The sequence below is a fragment of the Amaranthus tricolor genome, chromosome 8 (assembly GCF_026212465.1).
Source record: "Amaranthus tricolor cultivar Red isolate AtriRed21 chromosome 8, ASM2621246v1, whole genome shotgun sequence".
NCBI classification, from domain to species: domain Eukaryota; kingdom Viridiplantae; phylum Streptophyta; class Magnoliopsida; order Caryophyllales; family Amaranthaceae; genus Amaranthus; species Amaranthus tricolor.
This window is the reverse complement of record NC_080054.1, coordinates 25,102,095-25,115,794: the sequence shown is the minus strand read 5'-3', so window position 1 is coordinate 25,115,794 and position 13,700 is coordinate 25,102,095. Positions and strand designations below refer to the sequence as shown.

The window sequence follows — 13,700 nt, the reverse complement described above, 5'->3', positions numbered from 1 at the left end:
AATTACGAGGAAACATCCTTTCTTGCCATCTCTTTGAAATTTAAATAAAGCAAGCTACGACTTTGGCGTTTATACTGCTTCCTATTCACTATTATTGTCACGTATTTACACGTTTGTCAATGCGCTTATTCAGTAAGGTTATACAAACCCTAGAGCCTACACCATTACAGGATTAGTTAATTACCCTTGATTAATTATATAAATATATATTTACTAAAATATATTTTGCTCATAAAAACTATAACCAGAGTTTGAAAAGAGATAAAAGACGACAAATCATACCTATAAAAAAGGATATGACCAAAGAATCTTTTCACTCGAAAAAGACTTGCGAAGGAAAGGAAAAAATGCATGAAAAAACATATTGAATGACTCCATCTATCTTCTTGTGGGTCTGTAGGGTCTGAAACTATGATTAGGGTCTGAAAATAAACTGAAAAAAGCTGAAAGACAGCAAATCATACTCACAAAGGAGGATGCAATTTAAGAATTCCTCAGCTTGAGAGTCGAGAAAGACCCACAAAGCCAAGGAAAAATATGCAAGACAAAACATATGGAACAATAACATCAGACATATACTCCATTTTTCAAGCATTTCATTAGCAAAAGTGCAAAACAAATCAGGACGTATTCAAAATTGTAGCACCCATTTTTTTCAGCTATTAAAAGTGATCATGAATTATATGCATTTCATGCATCTTGTTTCATGATGACTTGGGTTGTTTTATGCAGTGTACATATTGCATTTTAATTTTGTGTTTCGTTTGGATTATTAATGACAGTCTGAGTATTGAGTATTGGCAATAGAATATCACCCCTAATTAAAAAACACCCATGTAAAAGTCAAAATAGACATATTTATATTTTTAAATTAATCCTCTAAAATACGAATTTATTTGAAATAAACTTGCAGAATCCATCAGTCGTAATATAAGCCACTACATAATTAATCTCCGTAATAGAAGCCAAAATGCTTGAATGAGCAACAACTTATTTTGAGCTTACTTAATTTGTTTTGTTCTTGCTTTGGGCATTAAGCTTTGATACTTGTTTTGTCTCACTTATCATTATGTTTGGATGACAATTTTAGAGTAAAAAAAAAGGAAGGAAAAAGGAAGGAAGGGAAGAGAAAGGAAGAGAAGAATAATGGAAAGAAAATAGCTCTTCCTTGTATAGGACGGAATGTAAAGGAAAGAAAGGGAGATATGAGTTTTCCCTTTAAAGCTTTCCTACTTTAGAGAGATTAGAACCTTAATAAAATATATCCATTAAATCATTTCAATTCCCTCCCCTCCAAATCCGTTCCCTCCCACTTTGCTATTCAAACAAGGAATTCTTCCTTCCTCTAAATCTTCTCCTTCCTTTCTCTCTATTTCCTTCCATCTAAATACACCCTATATGTAGGGGTGTTCATAACCGGGTATCCGGAAAGGCGGGTACCCGGTTAGTCGGATACCTCTTTTACCGGCCCGTGTCCCGACCTGATTTATCCGGATACCCAGAAAAATCGAGTCGGAACAGCGGGTTCCTCGAACTTACCAAAGCTAATATCATAAACATGGAACAAAACAATCCAAAAGTTGCTGATACATTTTCGTGCCTTATATTCTGACTACAAATTCATAATATTTGTTACTGCTTGTATTATAAAGGTTAAATATATTGTAAATTATCATCAGCCCCTTTATCTTGTGACCAATATGTTTATTGTAGATGGATTGTTTATTGGTTTACTGAAGGTAATCTTGGAATTATCCACTCTTTTGATTTTAATACAGAAGAATTCAATAATGTTGCAGTACCTGAGCCACTGAAAGAAAGCAAGAATTTAGTTCTTTTCACCATCGGTGAGGTGTTAACGGTTATATCATTGCCCTGCATATTGGTTTTGAAAGAGCATGATGGAGAGTACACATGGAGGGTGTGGTGTTCAGAATCTTGGATTAACAATGTTTCTAATGTAATCGAAAAGCTCAATCCATTTGGTGCTACGGTTTTCTTTGTTTAGCAGAGCAATACATTTCTAATCATTGGATTTTTAGGTAACATACAATTTTATAAAGTTACAAGCCACAAGTAAAAGTATTGAGAAATGGAGATGCTCGTTTTGTTTTCATAGGTGCTTATGTGGAGACCTTAGCATTAGTTACAGGAAGGGAAGAGATGATATTCATACCATTCCCTTAATTAACGAGAACTCATGGCGAACAATGAAAGTCTACATTTTCACTAATTTGTCGTTTGTTTTGTCTCTTATTAGATTGGAAGTAAGAATGATTTTAGAAGCATTTGATGTATGATTAATAAATCAATAGTTTTCATAGTATTCGAGAACTCATCAAAAGAATTAAATTACTACATGTTTTACACACAATAATAGGGTTGAATATTCATTTTGTGCACACGATCATAATGTGTCTACTGTCTATACAGGCAAGAGCCATCATGTCAAATAAAAAAAGAAGCATAAACCCGAAACGAAATCATCGATTTATGAACAAGTTTTCCCAATTAAATTTTAATGCCTTATTAGATCAATAATTTTCAATGATTAAAATTGAATTTTACTAATCAAAATTAAATTTTAGTAATTGAATTTTAATTTTACTTATTGTACCTGATTTTTATTCACTTAAAATTTTAACAGATTGAGATTCTATGAATTGATATTGATTTTTAGTGATTGAAATTGATTTCAAATGATTTTTTGAAACTTGTTTTTATTGACATTTCGTCTGCATTGCATTTTGCTAACACCGATCGATCATGGTGTCAGAAGAAGATCGTGCTTCCTGCATAGCTGCATATCAGTTTGTACAGGGAGTAATATACACAAATGCAATTGTTTAGTGTGCAAATGCTGCTGAATAGAGTGCAAATTGCTGCTGCCAAGCTATCACTCAATCGTTTATCACTAATTTATATCAATTCGAATTGTCATCCACATGAAACCCATCAAATTTATATGCAACTAACTATTCTCTTATCCGAATTTTGTCGTGTATAAGCCCGTTAACAAATTTATCAACCATTCTCAATATAATGAAGTGTTGAACAAATTACGAGGTTAACATCCTTTCTTAGGCGTTGTTGAGGTGAGAGTGAGACCAAATATAGCGGGTTTTTGGTTCTTAGCTTTTCGGTTGCCTTTTGGCTTGTTGGTTGGTCAAACAGCCAAAAATAATGTTTGGTAAATGGCGTTTATAGCAGCTGAAAAGCTGATTTTTAAGCCAAAATGAAAATGCTGCTCTAGCTAGATTTTTTTGTTGGCTTTTGGCTTGTTGGTTTCTCAAAAAACAGCCAGCAACTAATACTCAAATTTACCAAACATCTTCACAAACCGCTAGGTTTTTCAGCTAACTTAAAAGCCAACAAAAACAGCCAACATGTTCAATTGGTCAAACAATCCAACTAAAAAAGCCAACAACCAACAACCAATTGCCAAACACCCCATAGTTATCATCATCATCAAACATCCGATTTAGTATCATTGTCTCATTTGGTTTTGCACATTTGTTAATGCATATATTCAATTATAAATATTTCAAATTACGTTTGACTAAAAATTTTCAAATGTTTGACTAAAATAAAATACAAACCAAAAGTAATTGATGAATAGTATTAAAAATCAAAGGCACAATAATAATGAATAGGAGGGAGTCTTATTCAATAAGGCTATACAAACCCTAGAGCGTACACTATTACATAATTGGTTAACTTCCCTTATTTAATAATATAAATACATATTTACTAATACATGTATCTTGCTCATAGAAACTATAACTAGAATATGAAAAGTGAGAAAAGACAACAAAGTATACCTATAAAGAAGGTGACCAAAGAATTTTTTGGCTTCAAAAAGACTTAATTTCAAAGGCAAGCAAAACATGCAAAAAAAAATATATTGAGCAATAACATTGGACAAAAACTCCATCTATCTTCTAGTGGGAATATTCAACAAGCATTTTATTAGCAAAAGTGCAAAACAATTCAGGACTTATCCAAAATTGAAGTACCCATTTTTCAGCTATTAAAAATAATATTGAAATACATGCATTTAGAATCAACCAAATGAGCAAAAAAACTGATAACATTCATCATGTTTCAATATGACTAGGATTGTTTTATGCCACGTGTACATATTACATTTTAATTGTGTGTTTGGTTTGGATTATAGAATTCTGATTTCACCACTTATATGACTATATCTCTTTGCTTTTCTTCCGCGTAGAAAATCATCATACTTATTAGGCTCCGACTCCTTATAAGTTAACTTGCTTTACTGATTAAGAGTAGAGATGACAATGGGTTAGACACAGATTATATTTTGCATACTCTAATTTTACTACAATTAAAAATTGAATTTTTTCACCTCCACCTCCGACTCATACTCGGATTTTACATCCTTCAACTTTGTTTTGCTCGAATTCTTGATCCTCGGACGAGATCAAATTATAACACTTTTTCGAAACAATTTAAAATATTCAATACGTTTTTTAATTCATAAAATAATTCATAAAATAATGTCGTCCAAATAGTTTATAATTTGCCTAAATTTTACTTAACAAATAAATATAGAATTTACGTTTGACTTAAGAATTTATTGAGTTATAGTTCAATTTTGGGTTTCTCTAATTACATTCCTCCATCTCCAACAGAGTCGTCTTTAAAAATTTGGGGGCCCTGTGTAAATTTTTTATTTTGTGCCTTATTTATAGTAAGTACATTTATTTTATTAGTAAACTTAACATATAATTCTTTTTTTATTAACCTTTTCATATATGGAAGAAAGAGGAGCAGTGAGCCTTCTATCCAAAATAGCAAACTCATAATAATGTCGTCTTTTGATTAGGTATATCATCATCATCATACCCAGTGTATCCCACTCATACGAATTATGATCACAATTTAGGAAGAGAAGGAATGTAGTAACTCACACCCATAAAGAAGAGTACAATCAAAAATTCCCTCGGCTTGAGAAATATCCAAAAAAGTATAAATAATGTTAAAGTCTCGAGGAAAATCCTTTATGATGTGGACAATAACTCAACCACCAATGAAAATAACACCCATATATTAGTCATAATAGACGCATTTATATGTTTAATCAATTCTATAAAATACAAATTTATTTGAAATAAACTTACAGAATTAAATTGTGTAATAGAAGTCAAAATGCTCGAACGAGCAACAACTTGTTTTGAGCTTATATACTTTGTTCGATTTGTTCTTGGCTTCTTGCCTTGGACATAAAAATTTAATACTTATTTTGTCTCTTTAAATTTTTATTACAAGAAAATTTTCCTAACATGCTCTACATTCCAACAAAAGGAACCCACTAAAAAAAAATAAAAAATTACATCTCACTACACTTATTATCCACTCTTAAGAATTAGTGAAGTGTAAATATGATAAGATATTTGACTTATTTTACATTTAGCTATACTTATTTAGTGTGCGAATAATTAACTTTACTTATAATTAAGCGTAAGGAAAAGCCTGCCTAACAATCTAAGACAAATATTATATATTATTTTTTGTTTAAAGTTACCCATATTTAAAATTGTGGCTATAAACCCAAATTAATCAACAATTGTGGCTATCAGCCTTAATATTAGCAATTTCTTTAATTGAGGAGTTGTTAAAAAATTACAAAGAAACATCCTTTCTTGCCATCTCTTTGACATTGAAATAAAAGAAGCTACAACTTTCCCATTTATACTCCCTTCTATTTACTTTTATTCTCTCATTTGATTTTTCATACGTCAATGCATATATTTTGAAAAGGGATAAATGACCACAAATTATACCTATAAAGAAGGATGTGATTAAAGACTCTCAGCTCAAAAAAGACTTGTGAAGGCAAGGAAAAAATGCAAGAAAAAACATGTAAATTAAACAATAACGTCGGACAAAGACTCCATCACTTTTCTTGTGAGTTTGAAACCATAATTAGAGTTTGAAAAAGAACCGAAAAGAGTTAAAAGAAAAAAAAATCATACTCATAAAAAAGAATGCAACTTAATAATCCCTCAGTCCTAAGAGTTGAGAAAGACCTACAAGTAAGGAAAAAAAATACTAAGACAAAAGATATTGAACAATAACATGGGACACTGACTCCATCTATCTTCTAGTGGGAACATTCAACAAGCATTTCTTCATCAAAAGTGCAAAACAAATCAGGATTAATCCATAATTGAAGTACCCGTTTTGCCAACTATTAAAATTAATAATGAAAATGCATTTAGACTCAACCAAATATATGCATCATATTTTATTGTGACTTGGATTGTTTTATGCCAAGTGTACATATTGCATTTTAATTGTTTGGTTTCGATTGTTTTGTGGAGGTCTAGTTTTCACCGCCTATAAAAAGATTGATTTTCTCTATTTCTCTTCCACATAGAAAATCATCATACTCATTAGGCCCCGACCCCTTATACGTTAATTTGGTTTAGTGGTTAAGAGTAAAGATGACAATGGGTCAGACTCGGACCATATTCTGCATACTTCGATTTTGCTACAATTAAAAGTCGGACTTTCATCACCTCCACCTTCTACTCATACTCGGATTTTACGTCCTTTGACTTTGCTTCGCTCGAATTCTCGATCCTCCTGCGAGGTCAAAGTATGACATTTTTGAAAAATAAAAAATTTACAATAGTTTTAATTCATAAAATAATGTCATTCAAATAGTCTATGATTTATATTGAATTTACATTTGACTTAGAATTTATCGAATTATAGTTCAATTTTTGGTTTCTCTAATTATACTCCTCCATCTCCCTTTATATAAAAGGCTAAAAGTTTGTTTGTTCGACTAATACTCCCATTCGTCCTTTCTTTCTTTCTTTCTTTCTTTGTCTGTCATTTGTTTTCTAGTTGGCCTGAGAAGAAAATCATGTCTACAGGAAGCACTTTCAATAATTTCCCATACCATGATCTTCCATTTGATATATTGTCCAACATTTTGGCTAGGCTTCCTGTCATAAACCTACTGAAATTCTGTTCTGTGTGCAGATCGTGGTGCACTTACATCTATTCCCCTTATTTCATCTCTAAGCATCGCGATCTTTACAATAAAGAACATTCCAAAAATTCCCATTTGCTCATTGCAGTAACTTCTGGACGATTCTGCTTACAGGGTGTTACCAACGCTCAGAAATTAACCACACGTGTTTTTCTTCATCCTTTTCCTGCTGATCTTATCATACCATGTATTTATGGAAACTGTAATGGGTTATTTCTACTGATCTTCCATGGTCATCAAGATTATATATGTTTGTGGAATCCCTTTCTCAGAAAATCTTTGATTCTTCCACCTTGTCCAATTGTTTCTCCCATTCAATATGTTAATTATGTTATAGGATTTTCCCCCTCTTCTGATGATTATAAGGTGCTTGCCTATCGGCTTCGTACAATTTTTAATGGTGATGAGTATGAAGCGGCAATGGCAGTTTATTCACTTACAAATCACATTTGGACTATTAAAATCAATCCCATGAATGTCGATGCTTGGGCTTCATTAAGGGACCCTTTTTCTTGTGACAATTATGTTTATTGTGGATGGGTATCCGCTCTTTTGATTTTAATACAGAAGAATTTAATAATGTGGCAGTTCCCGAGCCACTAAAAGAATGTGTGAGTTTAATTCTTTTAACCATCGGCGAGTTGTTAGCTGTTGTATCATCGTCCTGCATATGGGTTATGGGAAAGCATGATAGAAAGTACACATGGAGGGTGTGGTGTTCAAAATCTTGGATTCAAAAATTGTCTAATGTAATCGGAAAGCCCAATCCATTTGGTGCTAAGGTTTTCTTTGTTGAGCAGAGCAATACATTTCTAATAATTGGGTTTTTTGGTAGCATACAATTTTATGAAGTTACAAGCCACAAATTAAAAGTATCGAGAATGGAGATCCTGGTTTTGTTTTCGTGGGTGCTTATGCGGAGACCTTAGCGTTACTTACAGGAACAGAAGAGATGATATTCATACCTTTGCCTTAATTAACGAGAATCGATTCATAAGAACTCATGGCGAACAATGAAAGTCTACAATTTTACTAATTTGTCATTTGTTTTGTTTGCATTAGATTGCTTAGGATTTTCTGTTTTGTCTATTATTAGATTGGTTGTTGCATATAGTTTATGGAATTGGAAGTAAGAATGATTTTTTAAGCATTTGATGTATGACTAATAAATCAATATTGTTTTAGTAAAATAATGTTTGTAGCGTTAGAATGAATTTTGTGAAGAAATAAGATTTGCTGAAGGAGAATAAATATGATTATTAAATTTGTCAAAAGATACTCCTTTCAAAATTACACCGACTTTGCATACCATTTCCACTATTTAGTACTGATCACGAAACGGGTTGAAATTGCACAAATATTAAGATCGAATTTCGATGTCAAAAGAACACCCTGCATTTTGTTGAACACCAATTGATTTCTGGTGTCAAAAGAATTAAGATCCTGCATAGTAAGTTGATATGCTTCTGCACCAACTACTAAATGTATATCACCATATGTATAGTTTAAGTGATTTTTCCTAACATGCTCTAAATTTCAACAGAAGAAACCTACATATAATACTCATTCGTCCTTTCTTTCTCTGATACTATTTGTTTTAAAGTTTGCCAAAGAAGAAAATCATGAATAGCACTTCCGTTTATTTCCCTTTCTCTGATCTTCCATCTGATATAATAACTCACATTTTGGCTTTGCTTCCTGTGAAAACTCTGATCTTCCATCTTGGCGCGCTTACGTCGAATCCCCTTCTTTCATCTCCAAGCATCGCAATCTTTACAATAAACAACATTCCAAAAATTCCCATTTACTCATTGAAGAAAGTTCTAGACGATTCTGCCTACAGCGTGTTACCAACGGTCAGAAATTAACCACACTTGCTATTGTTCGTCCTCTTTTTTCTTGTCAATTTACTTTCCCATGGATTTTTGGAGCCTCTAATGGGTTATTTCTAATGAAATTGCAAACTGATCAACAGGGTATATTTTTGTGGAATCCCTTTCTCGGAAAATCTTTGATTCTTCCACCTTGTCCAATTGTTACTCCCTTTCAAATTCCTCATTATGTTACACGATTTTCCACCTCTTGTGATGATTATAAGGTGCTTGCCTATCGGTTTACTACCAACACTAATGGTAATGAGTATGAGCCCGCCATGGCAGTTTATTCACTTAAAAATCACCATTGGACTATCAAAATCAATCCAATGAATGTCGATGCTTGGACTTCATTAAGTGCCCCTTTTACCCGTAACAAATACATTTATTGTGGATGGATTGTTTAATGGTTTACTGAAAGTGATCTCGGAATTATCCACTCTTTTGATTTTAATACAGAAGAATTCAATAATGTGGGTGCACCTGAGCCACTGAAACAATGTAAGAGTTTAAATCTTTTCACCATCGGCGAGTTATTGCTGTTATATCATCGTTCTGCATATGGTTTTGGAAAAGCATGATGGAGAATACACATGGAGGGTGTGGTGTTCAGAATCTGAGATTTAAAATGTTTTTGATGTAATTGAAGAGCACAATCCATATGGTGCTAAGGTTCTCTTTGTTGAGCAGAGCAATATATTTCTAATAATTGGTTGGGGCAGCATATAATTTTATAAAGTTACAAGCCGAAAGTTAAAAATGTTGATAAATAGAAATACTCATTTTCTTTCCGGGGATGCTTATATGGAAACCTTAGCATTGCTTACAGAAACGTAAGAGATGATTTTCGAATCTTTCCCTTAATTGACGAGAATTGATTCGTAAGAAGTTCATGGCGAATAATGAAAATCCACATTTACACTACCCAGTCATTTGTTTTTTCTGTTATTAGATTGATTGTGGTAAATAGGTTATGAAATTGGAAGTAAGAATGATTTTTGAAGCATTGATAGGATGCATGACTAATATAACAAATATTGATCATAGAATTAGCCATTCTTGTAGCCTTAATCCAATGAAAAGATAGAGTAGATATAGTCAATAATGGGTCTATTGTCTATACAAGCAAGAGACATTGTGTTAAATCAAAAGACCGGCCTGTAATACAGACCGACCTGCATCTTTGGTATTTTTGAGGTGAGACAAAATAATAGGATTTTCATCTCTAGAGATGAGACATTAATGCCCTATTAAGATCAGTATAATTTTAATGATTAAAATTGAATTTTACTAATCAAAATTAAATTTTAGTAATTGAATTTGAATTTATTGAAAACTCCTATAATATATTTTAACTAGAGTAACTTTTACTAAAATGGATTTTTATTTATTGTTATTGTACTAGTTTTTCATTCTCTTAAACTTTTTACAGAATGAAATTATACGACTTGTGTTTTTTTAATTAAATTGAATTTTTTTATTTTTTATTTTACATTTATTTACTTATATTCATAATATTATTAATTATTTTTAAGCATAATATGATCAAATAATTAACTAAACGAGTTGAGAAAATTTATGTTATAAGAGGGCTAAAGACAAAATAGACGGTGACATAATAAAAAAGATAACAAAAAACAATGATGCCCTCTAATAAATTAAATATGTATAATGAAACAATTATATATCATAGAATAATAATTGAATTAGTGGTAAGATTAATATATATAGTACAAGGGACTTGTTCTAACACGCTCTAATTCCAATGGCTAATTTGATTAGAGATAACCCATTGATATAAAATTTACTTTTGACTAACTCATTTGAAAATCCAATCCGACCACCATGAATGGTTTACGTTCAATTTAGTTTTCAGTTTATTTTGCAACACATTTTTAAATGAAACGGTCCCATAGTGAGAATATCTCTATTGGACGTACCCATATATATTTGATGTGTTCGAATAATTATTAACAATATCAAAGTGATAAAAATACACAAATAGATTAACACAAATTTTTGTGAGAGTCGGTCTCTTTGAGAGACCATTTTTAATTGGGTCGGTCCATTATATATTTTTTAAAATATGATAAGTATGCATTAAAAATGATGTAAATAGACATTTAAGATATTGAAAATAGGCATTAAAGATACGGTAAGTAAGCATTAAGGATAATGCAAATAGGTATTAAGAATACGGTAAGTAGACATTCATCTTTAATGGTCTGAGCTTGAGATAGAGACAGTCTTTCAAGAGACTAGCTGATAGATTAATTAAATGAGTCTTTCTCAGTGTAAAACCGTCAAGACGAACGGATATATTTATACTCCTCCACCTCTGTTTCAGTTTTATTTTTTGGCGGGTAAAACGAATTTACCGTTATACTTTATACAAAATTGTTTGTTTGTATTATGAGTCGAATATAAAATTTTCCTTTTAGTAATATTTGTTTCTTTCTTGGCCTATTTCATCCCATTCGTTCTTTTTTTTTTTCTCTCTTTCTCTGATAATGTTTTCTAGTTTGCCCAACAACAAAATCATGAATACAAGCAGTACTTCCAGTCATTTCCCTTTCTCTGATCTTCCATATGACATAATAACCCACATTTTAGCTACGCTTCCTGTCAAAACCCTAGCGAAATTCAGGGCTGTGTGCACATCCTGGCGCACTTACATCGATTCCCCTTCTTTCATCTCCAAGCATCGAAATCTTTACAATAAAGAACATTCCAAAAATTCCCATTTACTGATTGAAGAAACTTATAGTCCTAGACGATTCTGCCTGCAGCGTGTTACCAACGGTCAGAAATTAACCACTCTTGTTTTTCTTCCTTCTTTTTCTGCTCATCCTATCATACCATGGATTTATGGAGCCTGTAATGGGTTATTTCTGATGAGAATGAATGGTATATATTTGTGGAATCCCTTTCTTAGAAAATCTTTGATTCTTCTACCTTGTCCAATTGTTACCCCCTTCCAATTTACTCATTATGTTATAGGATTTTCCACCTCTTATGATGATTATAAGGTACTTGCCTATCGGCTTCGTACCATCAATAATGGTAATGAGTATGAGCCCGCCATGGCAGTTTATTCACTTAGAAATCACATTTGGACTATTAAAATCAATCCCGTGAATGTCGATGCTTGGACTTCATTAAGGGCCCCTTTTTCTCGTAACAAATATGTTTATTGTGGATGGATTGTTTACTGGTTTCCTGAAGGTGATACCAAAATTATCCACTCTTTTAATTTTAATAATGAAGAATTCAATAATGTGGCAGTACTTGAGCCACTGAAAGAATGTATGAGTTTAGTTCTTTTCAGCATCGGCGAGTTGTTAGCTGTTATGTCATCGTCCTCCATATGGGTAATGGAAAAGCATGATAGAGAGTACACATGGAGGGAATGGAGTTCGGAATCTTGGATTAAAAATGTTTTTGATATATTAGAAGAGCAAATATTGGAAGAGGAAATTCCAATTAGTCCTAAGGTTTTCTTTATTGAGCAGAGCAATACATTTTTAATTATTGGGTTTTGGGGTGGAATACAATTTTATGAAGTTACAAGTCAAAAGTTAGAAACGTTGAGGAATAAAGATGCTCGTTTTTATTTCTGGGGTGCTTATGTGGATACCTTAGCGTTGATTACAGGAACGGAAGGGATGATGTTCACACGTTTTCCTTAATTGACGAGAATTGATTCATAAGAACTTACGGCGAACAATGAAAGTCTACGTTTTCAATAATATGTCATTTGCTTTGTTCGTTATTAGATATTGGATTGGTTGTTGTAAATAGGTTAGGGAATTGAAAGTAAGAATGATTTTAGAAGCATTTGATGTATGACTAATAAATCAATATTGTTCATAGAATTAGAAATACAAGACCGTGCATCCTTGGCGTTCTTAAGGTGACACAAAATATGTGAGCATTTAACAAACATTTCAACGAACTAGAAATAACAACAAATTAACAATTGATCATAACGGGCTCTTTAAGATATGAAATCGTCTGATTATATTTGATAATAATTCGAAAATGGAAGATTAAATATAATTAGGAAAATATAATTTTCTTAATTATGTAGTTTTCTAGAGTGTTCTTGTGTCAAAAGAATTAAGATCCTGCATAGTAAGTTGATATGCCTCTGCACCAATTTTGAGCATTCCAAATCTCATCAAATGAATTAAATTGCAATGAAATAACATGTTTTACACACAATAATAGGCTCGAATATCCATTTTGTGCATAAGATCATAATGTGTATACTGTATACTGTCTATATAGGATAAACTAGAAACGATTAAATTTTAATTCAATTAAATTTCAATTTTAATGATTCAAATTAAATTTTAGTAATGGAATTTGAATTTTATTGATTATAAACTAGAGTAACTTTTACTAAAAAAGACTTATACTTATTGTAATTGATTTTGATTCGCTTAAAAATTTTAACATAACGAAATTGTATGAATTGATATTGATTTTAGTGATGGAAACTAACTTTTATTGATTTTTAGTGATTTTTTTTCGAAACTTTTTTTTGTTTACTTTTCGTGTAAATTCGTCTAGTAGCGCATTTTGTACGACTTGTAATTTTTTAAATTAAATTGAAATTTATTTCTATTTTTTATTATTTTGTACGACTTGTAATTGAAATTTACACTATGAGATCAAATAATTAATTAAATGAGTTGAGAGAGTTTATGTTGGATAAAATCCAAGGGTAAGAAAGGCAAAGTTGGGGGTGACGTAATAAAAAAGATAACGAAAAATAATAATGCCCTATATTA

The 13,700-nt window shown here is 31.7% G+C and overlaps 2 protein-coding genes across 2 annotated transcripts; both read left to right on the top strand.

Annotated features, from left to right (window-relative positions):
* Positions 1 to 2,766: 2,766 nt before the first annotated feature.
* On the top strand, positions 2,767 to 8,006 carry LOC130821715 (F-box/kelch-repeat protein At3g23880-like). The gene is made up of 4 exons (XM_057687503.1): positions 2,767 to 2,849; positions 6,883 to 7,570; positions 7,679 to 7,779; positions 7,883 to 8,006. The coding sequence occupies exons 1-4, from the start codon at positions 2,767 to 2,769 to the stop codon at positions 8,004 to 8,006; spliced, it is 996 nt and encodes a 331-aa protein (XP_057543486.1).
* A 1,657-nt stretch (positions 8,007 to 9,663) lies between these two features.
* LOC130821714 (F-box/kelch-repeat protein At3g23880-like) lies at positions 9,664 to 12,593 on the top strand. The gene is made up of 2 exons (XM_057687502.1): positions 9,664 to 9,737; positions 11,426 to 12,593. Exons 1-2 carry the CDS (start codon positions 9,664 to 9,666, stop codon positions 12,591 to 12,593), a joined length of 1,242 nt encoding a protein of 413 aa, XP_057543485.1.
* Positions 12,594 to 13,700: the final 1,107 nt, after the last annotated feature.

What these genes read in the sequence shown, in the direction of transcription:
- LOC130821715 (XM_057687503.1), top strand. Translation starts at nt 2,767, where the DNA reads ATGGTGTCAGAAGAAGATCGTGCTTCCTGCATAGCTGCATATCAGTTT. An exon ending in TACACAAATGCAATTGTTTA is followed by an intron (nt 2,850 to 6,882) that starts GTGTGCAAATGC and finishes TTTGTTTTCTAG; the next exon opens with TTGGCCTGAGAAGAAAATCA. An exon ending in GGATTCAAAAATTGTCTAAT is followed by an intron (nt 7,780 to 7,882) that starts GTAATCGGAAAG and finishes AATTTTATGAAG; the next exon opens with TTACAAGCCACAAATTAAAA.
- LOC130821714 (XM_057687502.1), top strand. Translation starts at nt 9,664, where the DNA reads ATGTTGATAAATAGAAATACTCATTTTCTTTCCGGGGATGCTTATATG. An exon ending in TTAGCATTGCTTACAGAAAC is followed by an intron (nt 9,738 to 11,425) that starts GTAAGAGATGAT and finishes AATGTTTTCTAG; the next exon opens with TTTGCCCAACAACAAAATCA.